Genomic DNA, 25,515 nt, shown 5'->3' with positions numbered 1-25,515 from the left:
GTTAAGTTGGTTGGGTAACCTTACAAATTACTCACAAGATGTCCTAGTTGTTATTACCTGCTTTTTTTTATTTTTGAGGGAAAATAATATTATCTAGGCCAGAAGTCTCCAACCCTGGTCCTTGAGCACTACTGTCCTGCTTGTTTTCCAGATATCCCTGCCCTACCCACTGCTGATTACCTGGATCAGGTGTGTTTAGTCAGTCACAAACTGCAAGGGCAGGGATAGTTGGAAAACCTGCAGGACAGTAGTGCTCGAGGACCAAGGTTGGAGATCCCTGATCTAGGCTCTTGGTAGTGTCATTGACTGGTGTGCTTGAAACTTGCTATTATCTCCCTAAGACTGTCACATCTTTGTGTTTATACCAGCTTATCAGCTCTGTGCACCTGTTTATGTTATGCTGGGTTTGCCCCTGTGTGGACACAGTTTTTCTTGAGCCAGTGTCATCGCAGAGTTTGGAAAGGGGCTGTAGCTTATTAGAAAATTGGATTTCGCTTAAACTGTCATTTAATGGCACATACCTTCTAGATTGAATGAGGAGGTTTTGGTGTTTTGCTTTATGCTAGTTTGTCTATATGAAATGGCCTTCCTGGTGTCTGAGTCGTCTCATTATCACAGCTTGGCCATGATGAGTTGTGCAATGTTGATGGGGTGCAAAGTGCTGAAGTGGGAGCTTCTTACATTAGTTATGTCCCAGTCACTGTCATAGTAGAAGGGGGAATGTAGAATATGTTCTTACCAGAAGCCCATGCAGCTTGTTTTGAAGTAGCAGTTACCTAATAAATTCTAGGCACTTGTAATTTCTGGGTCACTTTACATGTAGCCTTGACCTAATTGGTAACTTAAGAAATTAGACATCGGTAGTGTATTACTAGTGTTTCTCTTTTAGAGTGAGCGAAATGGGTCATTGAAGTCTACATAGCTAATGATTTATAATAATGGGCCAAAAAAAAAAAGTGTTTTTCTTGTTCTGTACATTGTAACAAACACTAAGTGATCAAATATCACATTCCAACATCAACATATAGGAGAAAATTGACAAATTTGGGCAGTCTGATCTGTATGCACTGTATTCTGAACTCTTCCCTGCCTAAACTTGACATTCAAATATGCAGATAATCCACTAATAAAATAACCAATGATTTGACTATTTGGTTAGTTGATTATTTTCCCTATTTGAAGTGGGCTTGATAATCAGGCAGTCATAAATGTCCATCTTTAAACAAACAACCACATTTATACCGCTTTTCAAATGTGGATATATTCATGTTTTATTTGTATATTGTGATATTAAATTGAATATTGTTTTTTTTGTTTATTGGATATTTTAATATTTGGGTTCTCTTACTATGGGCTCTGATAGTGATGGGCTAATTGTTGGCATTACTTTTATTATTTTTTTTATTAGATAATCAAGAAAATGCATTTATAATTTATAATAAAGCAAATTCATAGTTGCTATGATTTAGTAGAAAATGCAATGCATTGTAAATCTGTTATTAAAAGTCTTATGTTGCCATTTCAGATTTGCTTCCTCCTGTTTGCAGTCCTCTACATTGTGTCCTACTGCATCATAACTCGATATAAGAGGAAGAGCGGTAAGTCTTTTTGTAGACTATGATCTCTAAATGCATGGGAATAGAAATTTGCATGTGCCTCAGTGAAACTGTAACCTGTCTTAAAGCATCTGTACAAAGTGGAAATGCGTTACTGGTAGAACCGTTTTTATCTCTTTCTCTCTGTTTATGCTGTGTTTGCTCAGAGACAGAGCCCTTCATTGTGCTTAGACAAACGAAATCATAACAGTAAAATTTCAGGTGTATATGTGATCACTGCCCTGCCATTATCACATGGCATATCCAGCATCCTGCTTCATCCAGCTCTAAAATTTTTATTCTGCTGTGTTTTAATTTTTGAACTGTTATTGTGTTTTTAATGTGTGGATTATTTTCTTTTTACATGGGTGATTGTTAGTGTGTGATTGTGTATTGAGTATTTATGATGAATGGAATCTTGCTTCCATATATGCTGAAGGTGTATAATAAAAGTGACAATAAAACTACTGAACTGAACTGAACTATATCAACCTAATCCGACCTGTAATTCTGACATATTAAAGGTATGGGAAGTTCTAGGTTATGGGTTTCTCCTGATGGAAATGTATTATAGGCAACAGATATGTTCTCTTCTTCACACAGCTTGCAATCTCTTAAGCAAAGTTATAAAGGAGGGAAACAAGGGCTGGGCAGGCATTAACTGTATCCCATTTTCCCAGGACAAATATAGTCCAGGTCACCTAGGTTTCCCTTGTGTCATTTTGAAAGTAGACCATTTTGCACCACAGATTCCTACTGGAGGTTTGTATAGTAGAAATCTAGACTGCTCTTGTCATTGCATCTAGGCAGTTTGGTAGCCCAATCTGTTCACTAACAACACAAATAAATCAAAATTAACAGAGGGGTGTAAGAAATACTACTTAACATATTTTTGAGAATGCTGTCCGCTAAAAACAACTGTCAAATTATCATTTCAGCTCTAAGAGTGGAGGGGTATGAATGCCTGGAATGGTTTCGGGAGTTATGTTGTCCAGGGCTATTTGCACCTGGTGGGGTCACCCAAGGCAAAGTGGTCTCAGGTAATGGGCCAGATAAAGCTGAGCTGTAAGTCAATTCACTCTATTTACCAATCGATCTACATTCCTATCCTCACCTATGGTCATGAGCCGCTGCTCCTCCACACCGAGAGGAGCCAGTTAAGATGGTTTGGGCATCTGTCTCGGATGCCCCCTGGGCGCCTCCCACGGGAGGAGTTCTGAGCATGTCCCATTGGGATGAGACCTCGGGGAAGACCCAGGACACGCTGGAGGGATTACATGTCCCGGCTGGCCTGGAAATGCTTCAGCATCTCCCTGGAAGAGCTAGTGGAGGTGTCTGGGTAAAGGGAGGTCTGAGCATCTTTGCTTAGACTGCTGCCCTTGCGACCCGGCCCTGGATAAGAGGAAGAGGATGGATGGATGGATGGATGGATGGATGGATGGATGGATTAGCATGTTATTGTTTTCAAAACACTTGTATATGTACAATGCTTACCCTTTCCTTTAAAATAGATGGGTCTCAAATCTTACTTTGTTTTTGCTCCTGCATTTGAACTACAATTCTGACAAAAAGCCATGTCGGTATTGGCCAACATAGATGGGAAAGTATCACATATTTGACTTCAAGTGGTATAAAAGTCCTTAATAAAAAAACAAAAATCCAGTGATCGCCTGGTTTCTGTTTTATGATGTGATGTATAAAATGTGGAACATATATGACTTATTAGCTTATTTACTGTCCCACCTGATTAACTGACTGAAGTGGTTTGGTTTCTTTTATAGATGATCACGAAGATGAAGATGCTGTTGTCAACAGAATATCGTAAGTGAAAATTATTTTTCTACCTATTCCACTTTGTGTTAACTTACCTCGACAAATTGGCTTACGTGAGTGTAATCAGACTAAATGAATCTATAGAAAATTTATCTGCAAGCATTTTGAGTATAGATGGATTCAAAAACTGTTATTAAAAATTTTTTCTTGGTATGGGCACATTTTGTGCATTCGATTAATAAAGAAACTATTCGGCAGATTAACCGATCATGAAAATAATTAGTTGCAGACCTCTTACTTATAATTTATATACAATGATATGTATTGCACTAACTCATTAATTACCAGGAATTCTCTTAATTTGTTACTAGAACAGTGGTGGCAAATATCAGATCTAAAGTTACTCACACACTCAGAGTTGCTTTTTGTAGTCACATGATACCTTTTTGAGTCTAGATGAGGAAAGTAGCACTCAAGTGTCCATCAAAATAATGAAAGAACTTCAGATTAATAAGCTTCTTAGAGAAATGATGAAGTGGTGACTTTGTGCCATCCCACTGAGGACCATTGGGCAGATGGTCACTCCCCTGGGCTCAATATGGAGACCCACTGTCTCTGAAGCTCTACAAATTGCAGGCTGCAGAAACACAGCCAGTGTCTTTTCTTCTAGCACTGGGGCAGGGGCTGCTAAAGTGAGGAATAGAGGGATGATTAAAATTATAGGTTGGCAGTAAAATCCAGTCCCATTTAAGTAGTGTCTGTCACTAAATAATTTAATCCCCTGTTTACTTTTGTTCTTCTTATTATTATATTATTTTAATAATACAAGATGTAATCCAAAATTAATTCTTCAGTTACCAAGTTGCTTGTAACATACAATCAGATTTGAAAAAGAAAAAGAAATGCATTATTATTTTGATGTGATTCTGCATGTCTTAGTTTTTATCTCAGCTAACCCTAACACACTTACAGGCTGTCCTGTATCTGATAGTCACTTGATTTGGCTTTATGTTTTAGGATGCACAGAGAAACTCTTTTGGTCATGCTTGTATGTGTCTTGTGTTTCCATTTGCAGATTGTACTTGTGCACCTTCACCCTGGCAGTGTCAGGTGGTGCTGTCTTCCTGCTGCCTTTCTCAATCATTAGTAATGAGATCCTCCTCTCCTTCCCCAGAAGCTATTACATTCAGTGGCTCAATGGTTCCCTTATTCATGGTCAGTAATCACACACTTCATGTGTTTTTAATTGTAATTAACTGATTTTCTCTTCTTTTCCAGAAATGTTTTTTTGATTTGGCCAACTTTTCAGCTTTTCTGAAGTAATTTCATGTAGTTGGAATAATATTGATTAGAATTATAATTATTTTAATTTGAATTTGAAGCTCGTTTTGAACCTCAGCAAGTCATCTTGACCACATCTACATGTATAGATGCATTGAGATTGGCTGATTAGCTGTTTATGTTAATAAGAAATTGAACAGGTGTACCTAATGAACCGGCCGGTGAGAGTAAATTCTTGTCCAGAAATCTTTCTGCTTTTGAGAAGCTTTTCTGAAATTGTAGTAAAAACATAATTTATTTAAAGATCGATGTTTGTATGATTTAATTAGTAACAGTGTCAATTTTGGCAGTGTTGAGATGAAAACAGTTATAGTTAATGGTGATTTTCATCCTTTATAATTTAGTCATCCTTTTTTTAGTTTAGTCAGTGAAAAGTCATTGTGTTTTCATCAACTTAGTTGTTACTCTCAGTCAAAATGCACTTTTCTTCCTACAGGGAAAAAAAAAGGTTGTAAATGAACATTTTTCATCATGGTTTTCATTAAGGAAATTAACATGAGCCAGTAATAATTTATTTGAATCCATTTTTGATTGTGCTTTAATGCAACCTATAATGCAGGGTCAAACTTTGGGGTTTGTTTAAAAAGTATACCACTACTTAATACAAAAACTAAATGAAAATAATATATTTACACACTGGGTGTCCAACATCTTTTTGATTCTGACTTTGGCATTGGTTGAAAGTGTCCAATCTCATTTATTTCTTGGATAAATACAGCAATTTTAGTCTCTTTAGAGGAAAGAAAGAACACCACTAAATCATTTTTCTAATATGGCCCCCTCTTTTTATTTTAAATTGGTACTACTGTTTGAAAACATAATCAGCATCTATAACAAAGTTTAGAGCTTCACTTGAATGTTTTGGTACAAAAAACTATTCTAGTACGAAACCATAGTTAAATTAAGTATTTTACCAGAAGCATTAGTCCTCATTGAACAGTCATCTTCAAGATGAGGCCCTTGCAGCAGTTGTCTCGTGAGGCAAACCACCCATCCATCCAGTGTCTTACACTTAATATTGCTATCTAGGTTTTAGGGACTAGAGCCACTCTGAACTGGCATTTGGTGTGGGGTACACCATTGACAGACACAGACAAACACTCAGACCATTCCCTATTTGAACTTTTGTAAAATAGAGAGATTGAATTTTCCAGTTCTTTATAAAATGAAAACTGTGTTGGGTATGTTTAATGTCCAGGAAGAAAATAAATATGAGTCTGTTTTGATGCGTTTGATATGACTACATTTTTGATACAGGAATAAGTGTGGAAAAAGGCAAGTGATGCACTTGAAATTCTGGGCAGTTTTGACTGTGTGTAAATGCTCACATACTGTTTAATGTGTTAAGATGTTTATAATTGTATTTAAGAAATATTCTTTGACTACAAATTTGTGTTTATTTTAAATATGCGTAACTGCATAACCAGCACCACTGGCAGCTTCTAATAGATGGCGAAGACACCTTACAGGGAGGACTTTCTGTCTCGTGCAGTATTGCCACAAATCTGATCAATTCACATCGTCAGTTGTTTAGGGTTGTTGGGTGGTATGAAATCCACCAGGGGGCATTACAGTCCATACCTTATACATTGCAAGGTAGACTTTGGCCAAATGAAACCCTGCATCAGTGTCTAAGCTTCTAGCTACTATGTAATAGTACTCATGGAAAGAAATTCAAATTCTGTTTGTGGAAGGAAGCCTGAAAAAAAAAAACTGTAACATTGTCACATTAAAAATTAAACTGACCCTTAATTTATATGGTTTGTAGATATAACTCATATTTTGGTTTCTGTAGGCCTGTGGAACCTGGTGTCACTGTTCTCCAACCTTTGCCTTTTTGTCCTGATGCCCTTTGCTTATTTCTTCCTGGAATCTGAGGGATTTGCTGGATCAAAAAAGGTAAATTGTCTTCAATGTTTGTTGCAGAATGCTGTCATTAAAAATATTGCATCAACATTTTAAAAGTCTGGGTCATTTCCATCTTGTTTTGTGATATGGATACCTGAATGATTTATCACTATGAAGGGCAAAACTACATAATCTGCAATGTTTAAAAACAAAGAAAGAAATATGGAATGAAAAAATGTGAAACGTTTATTTTTCTGATGATGTATTTATATGCTTTGCTATACATGCCAAAGGTTTTCTCTTAACAGCCAAAGCAGCAGGTGCCTAGTCCTGCCCTCTCCCTGACTCATGCCACTGACCGTAACTGCCACCGCAGAAAGCTCATTAACCATGAAAGTCTGAATCTGGTCTTCGCCCAGCGCCACATCCTGACAAACCATTCCAATAAGGCCATAGGCTGCAAACGCTTCAACACTGCTGTATCGGCCCCACTGATTTAAAGCCTGATTCCTTGTCACCTCCTCCCCAGCCCCCCAAAATAAAACTTCAAAAGGACAGGCTAATAATCGAGTTGTAAGGCTCAGCGAACTTCCTCATTTAATTGATTACCCCCCAAAAAAAGAGGCTTAGAGCTCGTGTTCCAAAAGTCCATAAAGTTGCAGCAACATGACAGCACAATAGAACCTCGCAAAATGTTGGGGGCAAGATTTACTTTTAATACACCTCTATCCTGTGTCACAGTTTGAAACCTCTCTGGTTTATGTCCCTCCTGGCAAAAGCACATAAAAATTAGTCTGTACTGTAGTGTATAGCCATTCTTTCCTTCTTCAGCTCACTAATTTGTTTTGTTGGATTTCTTTATCAGAGGGCCAGCTCTCGCGCAGGAAGCAGGATGAGGGCCTCTTTCACGTTCCTCCTTTTTGTTCTTTTTCATTTCAGCAAGACTGTTTTTTGCTACTGATTGTCCATAAATTTGCTTAGAGGAAGCGCTGTTCAGTGTTGAGCGCACATCCAGGTATATATTGTGAGTGTGGGCTAAGGAAGGGGTGGAGGTGACAGTCCTGTTTCACCTAAAAAACTATGTTGCCTGCAGAGTCAATCATACAGTCAACAGCAAGAGGAATGTATAATACAGACCACAGTTTTTATAATGTGATATTATCCCTTTCCCCAATAACAGCGTTAAACCACAATGTCATAAGGTTTTATGTGGCATTTTAACCTCCTAGGCTAATGTTATGGCACTGCGAGGTCCTTTTGACTGCGGAAATGAAGTGAATGATGAATTTCACTACTAATGTTGTAAGTCAGTCTTTTCATGTGGCTGTGTTTACTTTTGACGATGTACTAAAAGACGCCACCAGAATGAAGATGGAAATTTTTTTTTTTGAATGTTAACTGTTCAGCTCTTCAGAACCTCTGTTAGCTGAGTGATTAATAGTTTAACAAATTGTCCAAATTGTGGATGAATCAGAGTGACTTAGGGTCTTGATGTCAGATGTTATGATCTAGCTTTATTTGCTGCTGTAAAATGTCTCTGACTTTACTGCTGCGTGCTCAAATCATTGCAGAAGAGCTGCATCACTGAGGTCACTACACAAGTATAGTGTGTAGTTCAGGTTTTTAGGTTGTGATTTTTAAGAAACCTCTATTTTATGTGTCATTGTGCCTTTACATCATAGATTAGTATCTAAATAAAGTGGTTTTGAGTGTAGTGGAATAGATACCAATGTGTCTAATTGAGGCATTACATGTCCCAGTATGGCATTTCTGTCACTTATCTGCTATTTTGTCTCCACATCACCAGTAGATGGCATTACAATAATGAGAGCCATCTGTGTCATCCTTATTGAGATGATCAGCGTGTTCTGGCAAATACTATGAGAAGACATTAGCACAAGCCTTTCTATAGACTTCAATTTATATTAAAGCTCTTAAAATTAATTAATAATTATACATGAAACTATAATACAATTAGATCAAAGTAAGGTTTTGACTGTAAACTTACTGGTCTATTTTTTATGGCATCTAATTTTATGTTTTTAAGAAATAATGCTTGATAATGTTTGTCATCTAACTATATAAAATTTTACAGCCTTTACTAATAATTATAGCAATTACAGTTTGATGATCAGTATGTACATTTTTCAAATATTCCTGTTTTTGTGTGGAACTGTGCAAAGTATGCTTTTCGTGAACTGTGTTTTGGTCTTACCCACGGTATTGAAATGTGTTTGATCCTGAAATGAGTTGGAAAAAAGTCTGACCCCCTGACTGACAGGAGCAAAGGGCCAACAGGTTTCATCTGGTAGTTAAAGAAACTCCTCATCAATCTCATCCTAAGCCCTAACCCGCTGATGATGAGAAGTGTGTTTATTGTGGAGGGGAGGGGATGGCTCGCCCAACAAACCCGTGTGGTGTTACTAAGATACTCCTCTTTGTTGGAGCTCCACAATGGGGGCCTGGATATTTATTTCAAATCTCTTGCACATGCAGACATTTTTCCCAGGGCTTCTTTTGGGCAGGGCCAGCCAGAGCATATAAAGTGGTGTTTACATACCTTCCTTTAAGGTCACAATGTGTCCCTAAAGCTGCCTGTTACAATGTTTGTTACCATGGCAACATATTAGCTTGAGCTGGGAATTTAAAAACGAACAAGTGAGTTGCTCAGGATTTTATCCCCCTTCTCTCGTGACTCAGTTTTTCTAAACTAAATGATACGTTGTGAAACTTAACTGATTCTACAACAGCATTCAGGCATTTTTGAAGATTTTAAAGCAAGATGTGTAGATTGAGTTACTGCACTAATGCTTTTGGGCAGAGCAATATGTTGGTACACTGCTCAGTGTACTTGATGCTAACCTTCTGCTTGACAGAACCCAGAACACAGCCATTTATTCTTTAAAGACTTATCAGTCTGACACCTTTCTGTAATCAGAACAAGCTGTCATCACTGTGAAATTTATTTAACATCCTACAGAAGTACTCAACAGGCTCAGAAGCACTGAAATGGCTTTCTTAATTTGAGTTTTGTTGATGGATCAATCATAGAAACAGGTGGGTTGGTTTCAAATAGTTTAATTCACAGCTGTGTTTGCTTTTTTTTTTTTTTTTTTTTAAAACCATATCCCCTCCTCTCAATTTGAACTATACGACGTGATACAGATCATTTTCCATACTCCTGTCTCATTGGGGCTTTGCTTTCTGTCTTTAACACGGTCACTGCTGTGTGACTGACTGGTTGTATGATACACTAAGAAGGTCCTGGGCAACTGGCCTGTCTTTAGCAAAGAGGGCAGGGTCCGTTTTTGCTGTGGAGCAAAAACGGACCCTGCCCCCTCCCTTACTTATTACACTCTTGGCTCTTGTTCCACACGCCCCTGACAGTAAGCAGAAGGATGGTGTGTTGGATGATCTCTGCCACCTCCTGCTGACCTGCTAAGGACTGATACCTGCAACTAGGAAGCTCCTGCACTGCCTAATTCTTTCTGATTTTTCTTTCTCACTCCCTCCATCCAACATCCAGCACAACCATGCAGCTTCCCATGGAACATCTCTGTCTGTCACACAAGTGAACTCTCTGCTGGACTCAGTAGTTGAAGTACTACATCAAAGACACTAGCAGGTTGTGCTTTAGTTGTTCAGTGATACAGTTAGGGGAAAAAAAAGCTTTTGAACAAATTTCAGGCCATCTACAGCTTTTAATTGTGTGGCTTTTGAGGTTGAATTACTCGACTGCTCATGTTTCTGTGTGGCCCTACGTTAATTCAAGAATTTTAGTTTGGTAGCGTTTAGGGAGTGGTTACTTTCTTCTTTGACCACTATACAATACTGTGGAAGTCTCCACATTATTGTACAAGCATAGTCGCAGTTAACCAGCCCCTCACTCATGTTGGTGTGAGATTCAGGGGATGCTGAATATTTCAGAGCTGCTATATTTAGAGGTAGTTACACATTGAAAATGGCAAGAATAGAAACTTTGAGCAGACACACTGGATGTTAAGGCACAGGTCTTTTTGTCCCTTAATTCACAATTTGACCGTTTTATCTTTGATCACTGATAATGGTCATTTTAATACCATATTTTGTTTTCAAAGCACACGTTTGCCCTTCTTTACTGCATTGGTGAGGAACAAAGGACTCGAATTATCCTTGTAAGAATAGTTAAGGACAGGGGAATTTTTCAGTCTGCAATGTCCTTTTATGTAAATACATGAATGAAACCAGTCAGACCTCAGTTTGGTGTCCTCTTTCTCTTGGAACAGTTGAATCATGTCTGACACTGTGGATTGTTCTTCCAGCAAGGCAGGAATCAGGGATGATAGTGAGGGAGGTGACAAGCATTGCCTTTGCCCTAAATGATCTGAATGGGTAATGATTTGAGTCTTATAAATGATTGAGAGACCTATCTGAAGGGATTGCACTTTCAGCATGGCATGGGCAGCTTGTTAAGGTGGACTGGTGCGCCTGAGCGGACACATGTCCTGCTTGTGGCTTCTGCTTGTCCTGATGCATCCTTAAGAGAGCACATGTGGGACATGGCTGAAGTCCCTGAAAGCATTCCTCTCTCACCTCTCTTACCTCTGGGGAATGAGATGTGCTCAGATGGTGAAGCCTGTCTTCCACCAGTCTCTCTGCTGTGCCCTCTCTTTTATTTCTATCATTGCTCTCAGTCTCTTCTTTTTCTTCTCTTTTTTTCAATTTAGTGGTGTTGAGTATTTTCCCCACTGCCCAGCTGAGCTCTGAGATGTTTGATTGCGGCATGCTTCCAGTGTATACAAAAGAGCATGAGGTAGTTAGCAAAATTTATGTTGGGATTATTTGGGTGGCTATATTTTTTGTCAGTATATTGATCCTCATGTTGTTACACAACATTACCTGCATGGCATCCATAATATAATCCATGTTATATTTTATTCATACTAGGAACGTCAGTGTTATTTTAAGTTGACAAATATTTCCTTCCATGGTCCACTTATTCACTTGGGCCCACCACTGTTAACTGCAGCTGCAGTGTCCACCTTGACCACACTGGGGCACTCCAGATCCTGCCCACTTTCCTTTGTTGTGCTAGAAAATTCTACACTCACTCAATGAGGCTTTTCCAGAATAATACTATAAGAGAAGGCGAGAGTGATTGCATATAGTGAAATGATGCTATGTTTTCAGCCCCTGACAAATAATGTAATCATCTTTAATCCCTATAGCAATATCCAGAGTATGAACTCAATAGTGCACTGATAATGGGTATACATCAAATAATTTCTTTGAGTCCTGATTGCTGTTTGTCTGAAAGGTGCTTGTAAAAGTGATGAGAGCTAAAGAGTGAGTTAGAACATACTATACTTTGCTGGAGAGAAGATAGCTGTTAACAGAGACCCAAATTGTAACTTAAATCTTAAATGGACAGGTGGTTTGGGTGACAGTCATAAACTGTATTGGGGAACCAAAAAAAAGCCCTGTCTAATTTAATCTGCAGAATTAAAACCATTGCTTTCTATAAACTGGCTTCATGATTAACAGGGGGACTTTCAAAGAGAGACCCCCTTTCTGTACCTGTTGGCAAATACTGAACAGCAACCACAGAGCCATTATGTTAGCTGGTAACAAATTGCTCACATGTACCCAATTTAGGCAGCACTCCAAAGGCAGAGAGCCCTTGTTATCCCATGCCTGGTAGCCTACTTGACATGTGTAAGCGAATGCCTATCTATCTTACTGTGCTAGACAGCATGGCTCTCCAGCAGGGCGGGAAATGGAAACTGTGTGAATAGGTAGAGGAAGACTTTATTAACCACTCAGCAGTTTGTGACCCGGAAAACCCAAATTACCCCAAAACTCTCTCGTCTTTGTGGCCCAGTACACAACTGTGGTGCTAAGGGAGCTCCTAATCAGCCCCAGATGGGAGGCCTGCTCTGGATCGCAGACAGTAGCTGACCTAGCCAGGCTTCATGCTCCTTCCAGAACCCCCCAAACCTCTTTTTAATTTCACAGCTGCCACCACCAGCCCCTGTTAGACCCACTTTATAGACCTTAATGTATATAAAAGCTGTTTATACGTAGAAATCTATGTGAGCGTTTATTTCATGTTTGTGTGCTTGTGTGCTGTGAGGAAATGATGCTGTTTGGTATCACCAAGACAAGGTTGAGGGACAAGGTAGATGCCTGTTTGCTGTTTAACAACTGAATATGAAAAGTAGTAAATGCCACCTTCCAATTCAGTGCAATAAACATTGGTTTGAGTAATGTGTTTTTTGATGATACTGTATGTTGCTATGAAACTCAGTATATGTCTGCTCAGATAGTAATTGTAACCCTACCAGCCATATCAACACAGATGTTTGTTTTTTTTTAATTATTTTTTTTTATGTGCTTTTTTTTTCTTTTTTATCAGGGCATTAAGGCACGTATTCTAGAGACCTTTGTGATGCTCTTTCTGCTGGCTTTGCTCATCCTGGGCATTGTGTGGGTGGCATCAGCACTTATTGACAATGATGCAGCCAGTATGGAGTCACTCTATGGTATGTTTTTAATGTATTCTGTTTCATTCTGACCTGTACATCTTTTTAAAAAAAATTTAAAGGAAAAGTTCAACAATTTTCATGCATTTTTTGGGGGGTTCTTAGAGTGTTAAATGAGCATATTTAAACCCTGTTCATGACTGTACAGTGACAATAAAGCTTTAGTCTCAAGTTGGTCAGCTGGAGTCACTCCATAGTTATCCATCTAAGAAAACATCTAAGAAAACATCTGAGCTACATAGCTACAGATTTAACATATTATATCTTGTTTTATTCCCTCACAAAACAAAATATGAAAAAGATAAAATTATAATTCTACTTAGAGTTGCATCTTGGAACTTTTTTTTCTTGTCAAAAATTCCAATAAAAATTTACCTATCCTTTTTTGTGATCTATATTTTACTAAATTGACATTCTTTCTGTAGATCTGTGGGAATTCTACCTACCATACCTCTACTCCTGCATTTCTCTGATGGGAGGACTGCTTCTACTAAGTAAGCCTAATTTAATTAATTTAACAGAATATGATAGCTCCCGTGTCATTAAACTACCATTGGTTAGTTCACCTTATCAAGGTCAAAAACATAAGCTGATCACACTTATTTCTGTCCCTATGTAGTGTGCACTCCTGTGGGACTATCAAGGATGTTCACCGTAATGGGCCAGTTACTTGTAAAGCCAACCGTAAGTAATGTTGGATGAAATATGGGCTTGGTTTGTCACATTTTTTGGTCAAAACAAAGTTTATTAAACAGTTTCAATTCAGTTCAACTAGATATTTTCTCGGAAAGAACAGAGTAGCTCAGTCTTGAGCCCACTTTGCTTCTCTGCTCTGAAAGATGTCTTTCTCAGTTGGTCATTTACACGCACAAGAGAGGACTACAAATACATCACCAACTCATCCTCCCATCTGCCATCTCTCCAGTCCCATGTTAGACCTAATTATAACCCATTTCATCTCTTCCTCTTCTGCTCCCTCCCCTTCAGATCCTGGAGGACCTGGATGAGCAGATTTACTGCATCCATTTGCAGGAGGAAGCCCTTCAGAGGAGATTAAACGGTATGTCTGTGGGAGATGTGTTGGCACATTATAGGGGATGGGAGGGGTTGACTGCCCCATTGGGTGTGATGGAGCGCGCCACACTGGAATCAATTAGCACTGAAAATTCAGCTGGGCTCTCACACATACACACACAGAGACATTCACAAAAATCTGCACACATTGGACACCAAACTTTTTCTATTGCTGTCTTACTCATAACTTTCTCCTAAAGGGCAAAGCAGCCACCATGGCAAGGCCCATATTTTATGTTTAGAAAGTTTTTAAGAGTTCATTTAAGACACTCTAGTGCCACTGTCACCTCTGGCGACATGATTGCCTCATTTAATGTCAGGCCTAGAATGGTATCTTGGGTAACGGATGGAAATGAAATTTCTTGACTTGGTGGACATTAAAGAGCAGCGAATTTTCAGTGACTTCTGAAAAGGTACCAGGAGCTGTTGTGCTGTTCTCTGGTCGCTGCCACAAAAGGAAAGTTTAAAGAGTTTAAGGATGGTGATGGAGTTATTTTTTTAGCCTGCATTTCCTTTTCATGCCCACCCCTGTGTGTTTCCAAATTCCTTGTTTGACGTTGAATAATCTCAAAATGCAGGAAGTTTTTGGGCCAGTTTCCAAAACCTACTTTAATATTAACTCAAGCACGCAACCAAGTGTACAGATGTGAGTAAATCAAGAGGATGAGTGCCCTTTCAAACCAGGGAGGTAAGTGAGATTGCGCCTTGATAACACATGTTTTCAAATGCTATGCCGGCCACCTCCATAGACTGCCACCTAAGCGTATGGTTCCTTAGGGCTCATTCCACACTGCCCTGCTTTGAACTAACTGATAGAATAATTGTAATCTGTTCCTCATCATCTCCTAGACTTTGATCTTTACAAGTCACTGTGAGGCAAAAACACAACAGCAGTCAACATCTCCATGTGTGCACTGAGGCCAAGCTGCAGTTCATTTTTGCCTGTTACAGAGGTGGGAACTGAAGGCAAAAGAGGATGTTGACATGAAGGTTTTTTTGAATGCGCATACTGTTCGTACGTACATCTACGAACAGTATGCGCATTCCACATAGGTGAAACTGAAGGCTAAGGTGGTGTTCCTTTGATCTGTTGAGAGTGCTGAGTAAAACACAGTTCAGGAACAGTTCACAGGACACACTCCAGAGGTGAGCAATGTTGTCTTCTTGCTTCACCTGAGTTCTTTCTGCATCCAGCTTCGCTAACAGATTATCCTCTTACCCAGTTTGTGTTCATAGATGTGGACTGTTGAGCTACATCAATTTATGCATCTGTGTTTATAATGTCCTTTTTGTTGTCCTTCTGCATGCAGTTGTCCATTTGTAATAAGATTGTTGATATTTAAAATCCTGCAAATCAGGTGTTTGCAGCGTAAGTTGGCTGAGTGGCCATGCGTGGGTTTTTTTTTTTGTTTTGTCCTGGGTATGGAGAACCATTAAAGTTGAATTCTTCCTTGAACTCCTTGATAAAAAGCTGACATTTAACTTACCAGAAACAATTATCATTTTTGCTAACACAATTGTGCATATCTTGTCCTTACAGAAACCTTAAGGCAAAGGCATACTAAATTTATAGATCTTCCAGACATAAGTCCATTAACTAATTAGTAACTTAACATGAGATTAATAAGATTAATAACTACTGGTAAAGCAAAAATACAAAACTTTGCTGCTTCCAGCCTTTCAGATCATTTCAAGAATTCAACTCAGATTAACAAATTTTTTAAATTTAAAAATAAATATAAACATCACAGAAAATAAATGTACTTTTTGGGACTTTACAATTTGTAAAACATATAACACCTTATAGTCTTAGACCCTTGAACCAGTTCATGATCAGATGCATTTCTGTATGGCTTCATTGCACCCAGTTTTAACACCAGAAGATTAATAATACGCTCTAAAAGACAAGGCACTATCTAAGGTTGGTTGCAGGAGCAGCTCCATTTCACTTTAGCTTAATATTCTCTGATTGAAGAACCTTATGTGTTTTGAATTTCTGGCTGTATGAGTCACATCAATGCCTGCGGGTGTACCTATGACTATTATGTATATGATTTGAGAAGGTAATTGGCTTAGAATGTATTCTAGAAGTACAGTAGAGTTACTAAAGTCTGCAGATGTACTGCAGCACAGACGATGTGGCACACTCAGTTTCCACCCTCCCATGACCGGGATCTGCTGATATCAGAACAACAGAGTGGCTGTCCAGATGCTATGCGGCACGATGACCTTGCCAGTGACTCTGTTGTCTCAGCATGGTGTTTTGCATATTTGTGGATGATGTAATTTTTGGACTGTGGTGAAAGTTGGAAAGGATATGTGGAATTACTCTGGGCCTTTCAGGATGCCAGAAACCTCACTCAGCATCTCTGCCTTGCTGTAACTCTGTCTTTTACATCATGCTGCCAGCAAAAAGTGGAGGATATATTTAACTTCAGCTTGGAGTGATGTCATTAAAGATACTGAAGTTGAATTTCTTACCATATTACCTGACTGCTTCAAAGAAGTGATGATATTGTTCTTTGTCCTTAAGTAGATCCAGTATTTTTCATGACTGTTAAGAGTCTACTATTCATTTGATCAATGACTTCTGTGTTGGATAACAGGTACGGCCATGTTTGGATATGTTATGCATGTAGGTGATAGATTTGTTCATTTGCGGCTGAGCAGATTGGGCTACCCTTAGGCAGAGTATTCAGTTCGTCTCTGGAGAAAAAGAGCTGTTGAACTGTCCGTGACATTTCCTGTTGTGTTGTGACTGCATTAGCTTGGAGGGCTCAAACTTTCCCTTGCTTAGATCCCGGGACAGGTATCTGCGAGGGCACAGACAAAACTGTTAACTCTCTTTCCTCATCTATCTCACCTTTTTTTGGCCTATTTAAACCCATCCAGACAGGGTGTGTCATAACGACAGAGGCAAGACAGAAGTTTGATCAAAGTGATTGGTCCTTCAGTCCTGTAACAGAGATGAAAGATGGTATTTTTATTGCATGCTAGTAACGGTGTAACACTGAACTAATTGGTCTTGATCTGCCAGTCACCCCAGGGGATGCAAATGGATACTTTTCTACTTTTGCTCTGAGGGGCCTCTGCACCAGTGCGTCAAGCTGGAAGGAAAACAGAGTAAAATAGATAAATTAGCCTTAAATGAGTTGGCCTTGTGGTTTTCCTGGAGAATCCCTTGCTGTCTTCTCCAGCCCAGTCAACCAGTTGTGGCATGTGCTAGACAGCTCCTGACACAAGAGATTATTTTTACTTGTTTGAGATCACATGTTATGTTCTGAACAGGATTACTTGTTTTGATAGGATTGCTTAATAAGTATAAGTCAAGTACCATATATTGAGGAATGACTACAATAACAAGTCAGCATCATCTTAATTAATATATAATTTTCATCTATTTTTTCCCTTGCTTTGGTGTATGAAAAATGTCTGAAAATGCTGTTTTCCTCCTGAGCCAAAGGTTTAAGTGCTAATGCACATGTAGTAAACATATCACACAGAAGCTCTAGCTTAAATATACTATGTGGTTAACAACACTAGAACTGAAACAGATTTAAGAGTTTATTTGTTGGCACAAAGGTTTTAGCTAATTTGATAATCGATTGTTTGTTGCAGCCCTCTGACTATGCAACAAACTTAATTAATTTCAGTTATTTCTATTTCTGCAGGATCCTCCTCACACACTTACACTCGAGGAAGTTTTGCTCAACAGCTCAACAAAGAATTGGACAATATTAGAAATCAGAGAAATAAATTGGGTGAGTATTTGTGTTATGTGACAGGAGATATTTTGTCTTATGACCTTGAACTGTCATGGAAATATATGCTGTTTACATATTGCTGACAGGCAGCTGCTTTCTATTCATCTGCCTTAATTTCTTAATTTGGACTTGGACCAGAACTGCCTGATAATTTTCCATCCATTTTAGGATATTGTAAATGGGGCCTGAGTCTTTTGGGGCACAGGGTGGGGGGAGGAGAGCACAAAGGCACTTAGGATATTGGACAAGATGCAACTTTATATTATAGCAACCCTTTTAGTGGTGCCATTGATTTAGTGCACATAAAGTGTACTTGGAAAACTTGTTGGGCCTGCAGGGTGGGTGCTTTGAGAATAAGCAGGGCCAACAAAGTGGAAATACAAAAACAAGTGAGCATGGCAAGAACTAGAGAACAGTGAGGTTGCAAGATGACCTAATGTCAATAACAAGAGACATAGTGCATATGGTCCACAGGATGTCAACAATGTCTAGAAACATAACTGATTTGTGAAAATAAGAGGGAAGATGGAAGATACCAACTTGAAATGTTTCATCTGGCTTATAAGACTGAGAAGCATTAGTTGCTCACCACACTGAAATACATTCTGACCAGAATATCAATCACAGAATTAATTTTGTTGCATTTCTTTTTATCCTGAATTTATTATTGTTTCCACTAATTAAGTAATGAGTGGCTAATTAAAGAGGAAGAGCATCATGTTTGAAGATGTGAAGATTGTGAAATGTATATTATCTGCAGGGGTTATGGTTGTGATGAGAGGTGAGATTGTGTTTGGTACACACATTATATGTTTGTCTAGATATGTTTTACCAAACCAAGCTGTACAAACCCTGTAAAAAAAAAAAAAAAAAAAAAGCCAGAGGGCTTGAGGATTTAGTAGATATCTTTGATGAACAGATTTTCTGGTGGTAGAACGTGGTTTGTAATGGAGGAGTTCAGCTCATCACTGATTGAATTATGAAAGAGTTATACATATATATTTTTTTAAGACAAATAACATCACACTTTGTCTCACTCTTACTTCCTCTCAGAGAGAAGAAAAAAGGCATCAATTTGGGAGAAAAACTTGTTGTATCCCATAGTGATGCTGATTCTGCTCTCAGGAACGGTGAGTGCCCAGACTGACCTATCATTAAGCCCATTCTATGTTTACTCCTGGTGTGTACAGCCTGGCTGGTGGCCACTGGGACTAACACTGCACTTCAAACCCCATCCTCTTACAGTTTTCCCACACTGTCTGGGTGGGGAAGCTACTTTTGTTTAATAGCTGTTTAAGACAATAACCACCTGCAACAACTGTGATTTTCAATAGATTATAGTATGGAAATACTATTTATGTTGCTTTCTGATATTGTGGCAGAAAGGCCATGTGAGAGGCACGGCACGTGCATCAAACAACCTCCGCATTGTTTTGGTTTTGAGAAGCTTAATGTTGGAGCAGTTAACAATGGAATGATGGGTCGTATGCGTACCATACCTACATATCAGCAAGTCCTCTACATTTCAATTATATTATAATGCCAGATACTTTGATCCATCTTTTTATAATCATACCATGTGTAAGCAAATCTTTATCTTCCTCTCTGTCTGCAGACAATCTCAGTTCTTATGGTGGCATTGAATATCCTCTACCTTCTAGTGGATGAGACTGCCATGCCCAAGGGATCTACAGTAAGCCCACTGAATACCCCCAACACACACCGACATATGCCCAGAATGTAAATTGAAGAAGAGCTTGCCTATCAGACCTACCATGTTCCCGGCGGAGACATAAATCGAATTCCAGATATGCTTAGGTGCATGTTGGAAGAAAAGGGTTGGCCAGATGTTAATCAGGCCTCAACCTTGTGCCTCTGGTTTTGTTTTGGAAGCTCATTGAAAGTCATTTCACAGCACTGTGCACATTCACTGAGGTAGCTATGTGTCCCAAGTCCACAGTGGGTGAATAAGCTGCCTTACCTTGCTTCTCCAAAGTCAGACAGGCCCAGGTGAAGGGATTTTACTTTGAGCCAGACTAACCAAGTGTGGAATTGCTCTCAGAGATTCTCATCTCCACCTAAGAACGTGTGTTTTAAGCTCTCTTTATCTCATCTTATCTGAATTGACAGAACTGCATGTGTGTGTGCACGTTTGTGGTTGCATTTTTGTCTGAGAGGGGGCAACATAATGTATCTTATTTCTCCCTCATTTCATTTCACGTCTTGCAGGAAACTGACAGAGCTGCCCTCAACATTTCAATTATTTTATAGAAGAGAGATGTTTTCTTTGGCATTACGCATCGCAGAAAAACCCCCAAATTACACTTGTCATGCAGCTTGAAGCTGTCCTCCCTGACAGTGTGGCCCCACTAAATGGTTTATGTGTTTGCTGAGCTGGATGGATGCCACACCTCTGATCTCACAGCATTACAAGGGCTGGGCTGGTAGTGGTGAGTGGGGGTCTTGTCCTCCAAGACAATCGATGCCGATATGATATTCATCTGTCCCCCCTGTTATCCCTACTCTGCATGTCTCTGACTTGTCCTTGTAGCATATAAATTCCCTTGCAGTTACTGCACACTGTGTGTAAGGAGATGAGGAAAACAGAGAGAAAGTGATATTAAGAAAGAGAAAGCAGCTGGTCTTGGGTCTGGACAGGGTACTGGAGGTGCCGACTGTGGGAAATTCAGATGAGGCACTGGTGTGCTGATTGTAATGGGGGTACACAATGAAAGTTCCCTGTCAATGTTTGTCTTTCCTTCCAGTGAGGCATCGCTCTGTAGTCCTTGGCATATTGATCAGTGCCCCACTGAGCTTTACAGAGTAGAGGAAGGAGGTGATGAAGAGGAAAAGCAGGGAGAAGATGCAGGTGCATGGAGAAGAATACAAAGATGCTTTAGGAATGAGGAGGAGGAGGAAAACAGGAGCTGCGACTGTTAAAGGGCACTGTTTTATAGCTTGATGAACAAGCACTAAGAGGGTCCAATAAAACTGTTACTGCAGGCCCTCTTCTCGGTAGCCACCACACTTGACACTGTATTTTATAAAATGGACAATTAGCTGTGACTGGACAGCACTTTTCACTTCACTAAAACTGCCAATCTCTAAATACGCATTAGCTTACATTATAGCACCTTCAGTCAAAAGTGCCTTAACTATGACTTCTTAACTTTAGTCTAACAGAACTCATAGTCTTAAAGGTCCAGTGCAGAAATGGAATATGGCATTCATAAATATGCTGTCATTAGTGTGTAATCACCAGAAAATAGCCATTGAAATTTTCTTAATCTTAGAATGACTCTTTTAAATCTACATAGGGATCAGGTCTACCTTCACAGAGGCAGCCATGTTGTGCTGCCATATTTCTACAGTAGCTCAAAGCAGACAAACCAAACACTGGCTCTATACAGGGAATCATGTTTTGTTTTAAAGGTGACAGCCACCGTACCCTTCGTTGCACTTGGAAACCATGGTGGAAGGTGTGATCAGAAGGCCGCACCACTGCTAAATGTTTCACATTTTACACGTTGCACCTTTAATTGCTTAAATGACTACAGAAACTACCAGAATTTCTAAATCAATACTTAAATGTGACTATGAAAATATGGTGCACAGTAGAGGTCTTTGTCCTGCTCCATGGAAAACCCACCCAAACCCAATATGCATAAATGAATTTGTGAAAAAAAGAGATCTAATTCAGTGTGACCCAAGAATAGCTAGAACTGCCAAAATACACCTCAGGATAATTAGATCCAATTCAAAATGCAATCATCCTAAAGAGCTGGAGAACACAAATACCACCAGCAGCATGATGCTAGTATTTAAGGATCAACTACTCTTATCAATTACCAGTCACAGTGGACCAATAACGAAGCCAATAATATCCTACTAGCAAGTGTAAATGTAAGTCAAAGAAACTAAAATAATTGTTTTATATGCTTCAAAAGCAGTACTTTAACAATAAATACTCTAACTCCTGCACCAAGAACAAAACAATTTGTGCGAACCGGGTTATAAACAAAAGACTGTGTTCGAACCTGTTTAATATCTGTGAATCATTTCCAAAAGCATATTTAATAGCATCAGTTTTGTAGTTACTGATCTTCCTAAAAAAAAAGCTTGGCTTCAGTTTCTGCATCAGAACAAAGCTATGGTTGGCTGTGAAGCTGATGTTGTCATCATCTCTCTCACCACAGAACACACTTGCTGGTGTGCAAGTATACACAGGTCTATTTGGATGCATTTGGACATAACAACACACAACATCACTATTGGACTGAACAGACCCATCCCAGGTTGGGTCTCGGTAGCTTAGAACTGAATAAGCATATGAAACCTTTTGTTCACAGTATGAAAAAAACTAATCTACTAACACAGACAATTAGAAGTACACATTATTAATATTGTGTCTTTGAATTACATGCATGAAGAAAAGGATTGACTATTTTTTCTGCTGTTGAGAGATAGGGCTATCTATAGGATGATGTAAGGACGAGTGGGTCTATCATTGGTATTGTCACAAAACTGGGTTATACATAAAACACACAAGTGAAAAAGCTTTCAAGTGGAATCAAGAATGAATGTGGTGTCAAGTCTTCAAGTCTTCCACTAGACAGAGACAGAAAAGATTCAATATTGTTTAAAAGAAAAACATCGGAAAAAGGTTCCACAAATAGTTCAGCAACAAAATGAATTTAAATTAGAGAGCTGGCCAGAAGGCTGATGATGGAACAAACTGTGTGAATTTCAGAATGTTTTTAAAAAAACAACAACAGAAAATGTTTGCCACCGATTTTCTCTAGTCAACATTGGAAAAGGTGAGGGAAGACGGGGTTACTGGTGCCATCCGATCATCCAATGTGAAGTTTGAACAGTATATATCCTGCTTGAGGTTAAAAGGTCATGGCATGAGACATTCTGCAATGCTGACAACCTTGCCAGTGTGCAGGTATTGCAAGGTGTTAATCTTACCAGCAACAAATGCAGTGTGTCTGCTACTTGTTTCAGCTCAGAGACAAGTAGACAGATCAGTTTAACACACGGGCAAACACACACTACATCACCCTCCCTGCTACTGGAATTAAAAGTAAAGACCTGAAAGAAGGTGTACTATGAAGGTTTGCTGCCCTGAGCATGCGCATGCATGCACATACGAGTGCACACACACACACAGCCAGTCTGGATACCCACCCTGTCTCCATTAATAAATGACATAAGATGCTGTCTGCTAAGTCCCTGTGTAAGAGAGAAAGACCACTGTACTGGGGCTCTGCAGTAAGATCCTAGGGATGACAGTTGCATAAAAAAGGCATGAAACAACCTGCCAGGCTTTTCTTCTGTCTTCAGGCTCTTTTACAAAACAAATCAAGATAAGGACACTGAACGTGGGTGAGAAGAAATGTAATACAATAAAGAAAATAACAAGCTAAAACTATGGCAATACTCTAGATATATGCTGTGTAACTGTAATATATAATTTTATTCCAAAACACTAAATACTATAGATAAACAATGTACTTTTGTTGATTAGCATGACACAGCTATATTTTAATTGTATAGTCAAAATTAAACTTGTGAAGGTAAAAAGTGACAAGTCTGTGTGACGTAATGTATATTAGGTGCCCCATACAACACAAAGATCTCTTAGAGCATAATCTCTGATAACACGTCCAGCAAAACCACATATTTATCAGTTGATGTGACAGATGCTGGATATGTGCAGCATATGTCGATGTATGTCTTCCTCCTGCTTTGGTTTAAAAAGGCCTTTGGGGTTTGGGTGTTGTGGGGCGTGTGGAGGGGTACGCCTAGTGTGTTTGCTGAAGTATTTGTTTTGTTGTTTTTATGTTTTTGGCATATTTTCAGCCTGTACACTCTCCTTACCGTAAGCAATGTTCTGTTTTTGTTTGAACACCTGTTCACATATTGTGTGATCGACAGTGATTTGAAAAGAGTCTCTTTCATCTCGTTCCATTCATTACTTAGCCAATTTGATTCTGTCTTTCTCAAGTGGGGAAATTCTTCGTGCACCACATACTTACTTTGCAGGATTTCTGTAATTGCATGTGTGTGCAAATGCCTCCGGTGCTATCGTTTCCCATTTTCTTTCTTTTTTTTTTTTTTTATTTTTTTTTTTTTTATTTAACTTGTGTTTATATAAGTTTGGTGTGTGATGACATTGAATAACCCAGCTTTCTGTCTGTGCTTCCATCTTCCAGGACCGAGGCATTGGGAACACTTCTCTGTCCACATTTGGTGTGGCTCAAGCAGTGCTGGAGATCATCCTCATGTTGTATCCTTTGAGTGACCCCCCACCCTTGTCTGTGACTAAGGCAGCATATTCCATGGCCAAGAGCAGCATTATCAAGCCAGCTTTGTTTGCTGAGGACGTAGTTCAGCCAGACACCTTCTGGAAGACATGTTCTGCTGTTTTGTCACCTTTTATCATAGCTGAAAATGTGCAGACTTGAGATACTTAGACAACTCAATAAAGCTGCTTTGCTACCAAAAGAGAAACGTTTTTGGTCCTTGATTGATTTGCTGAACAGCTACTTGATGGTGTCTTCTGTCGTTGGCTTCTATAGCCTGCGAGTCTTTAAGGGACTCACACCCAGGAAGGATGACACAACCATGACAACAGTAAAGATGGGCTGGATGGGCAGGGGTGGGATGAAGTGGGGGCAAGGGTGGTAAAATTGCTCCTAAGGTGCTGATGTATTTGGGAAACCTGTGTTTAATATGTTTCCTCTTTTTTTTTCTTTTACTCCGAGCTCCTACTGCTCACTAATGTTTTCGTCAGGGGCCTTCAATGGCTTTAGTTGATCTGTCCAATATTTGTTTGTGGGTTGCGCAAACACTGGCAAAGTGCAAGCTCCTTTCTTGTACATCAGAGGGAGAGTGGGGTTTTGGGGGTGGAGGATGTCTGCTGTGTTTGGCCCATAGTGGCACCTTTTCACTTGGTAATGAGTTTGGGAGTGGTGAGGCTTGTTAACTAGGCATGACGCTTCAGTGAAAGGACTTGAAAGGACAATGGAGAGATCCTGGTAATGAGCAACTTCAGAGGTACTAATTGTGCAGGATGTGGGACCAATTCAAAATCAAGTGTGTGTGTATGCGTATATGTGTAGGGACATCATAGCCGAAAATGTTTCAGTAGTTGCATGTCCCACTTTTTTCATAGTTTTCTCCTATCTCAACTGAGAGGTCTGACCTTTGATTATCTATTCTGATTTTTAGATCATTGGTTGCTGTGTATCAATCTTGGTCCTGAGCTCGGCCCTGCCAGTGATGTCCAGAACTCTAGGTGAGTATGGGTGTGTCTGTGTGAACATGCTAATTCCCTAACTCATAGTTTTCAGCGATTAAAGCAAGACAAGAAGATCGACAGCAGTCTTCTGTCTGCGAAATGAACTAGGAAATTACAGCAAGCGGCCAATCTGAAAATGGGGCAACAGCTAGTCTATTTCTGTCTGGATGTGACAAAATCCTTAACAGCACCCCTCAAGATCACTAATTACCACATTATAACTTTTTTTTTAAACCCTCATGCACAGCCAAGATATAGTCTTGCCTAGAACACCCCATAAAATTGCAACTTGT

At 39.3% G+C, this 25,515-nt stretch overlaps 1 protein-coding gene across 3 annotated transcripts in view; it reads left to right on the top strand.

Moving 5' to 3' along the window:
* Positions 1-25,515, top strand: part of lmbr1 (limb development membrane protein 1) — a 31,756-nt gene that overhangs the window by 1,205 nt on the left and 5,036 nt on the right. For 2 of the 3 annotated variants that reach the window (XM_026292540.2, XM_026292541.2), the window contains exons 2-15: positions 1,526-1,598; positions 3,377-3,416; positions 4,444-4,583; positions 6,505-6,608; positions 12,952-13,078; positions 13,504-13,572; positions 13,698-13,762; positions 14,066-14,138; positions 17,824-17,913; positions 18,970-19,046; positions 19,532-19,609; positions 24,135-24,208; positions 24,465-24,555; positions 25,153-25,219. In XM_026292540.2, coding sequence (XP_026148325.1) covers positions 1,526-1,598; positions 3,377-3,416; positions 4,444-4,583; positions 6,505-6,608; positions 12,952-13,078; positions 13,504-13,572; positions 13,698-13,762; positions 14,066-14,138; positions 17,824-17,913; positions 18,970-19,046; positions 19,532-19,609; positions 24,135-24,208; positions 24,465-24,555; positions 25,153-25,219 — 1,168 coding nt within the window. Of the gene's footprint in view, positions 1-1,525; positions 1,599-3,376; positions 3,417-4,443; positions 4,584-6,504; positions 6,609-11,276; positions 11,350-12,951; positions 13,079-13,503; positions 13,573-13,697; positions 13,763-14,065; positions 14,139-17,823; positions 17,914-18,969; positions 19,047-19,531; positions 19,610-24,134; positions 24,209-24,464; positions 24,556-25,152; positions 25,220-25,515 lie in introns of those variants that run through there. The other variant, XM_026292542.2, reaches the window with a different exon arrangement.

Source organism: Mastacembelus armatus, chromosome 20 (genome assembly GCF_900324485.2).
Source record: "Mastacembelus armatus chromosome 20, fMasArm1.2, whole genome shotgun sequence".
NCBI lineage: Eukaryota > Metazoa > Chordata > Actinopteri > Synbranchiformes > Mastacembelidae > Mastacembelus > Mastacembelus armatus.
The sequence above is the reverse complement of the archived record's forward strand: the minus strand, read 5'-3'. Positions and strand labels throughout refer to the sequence as shown.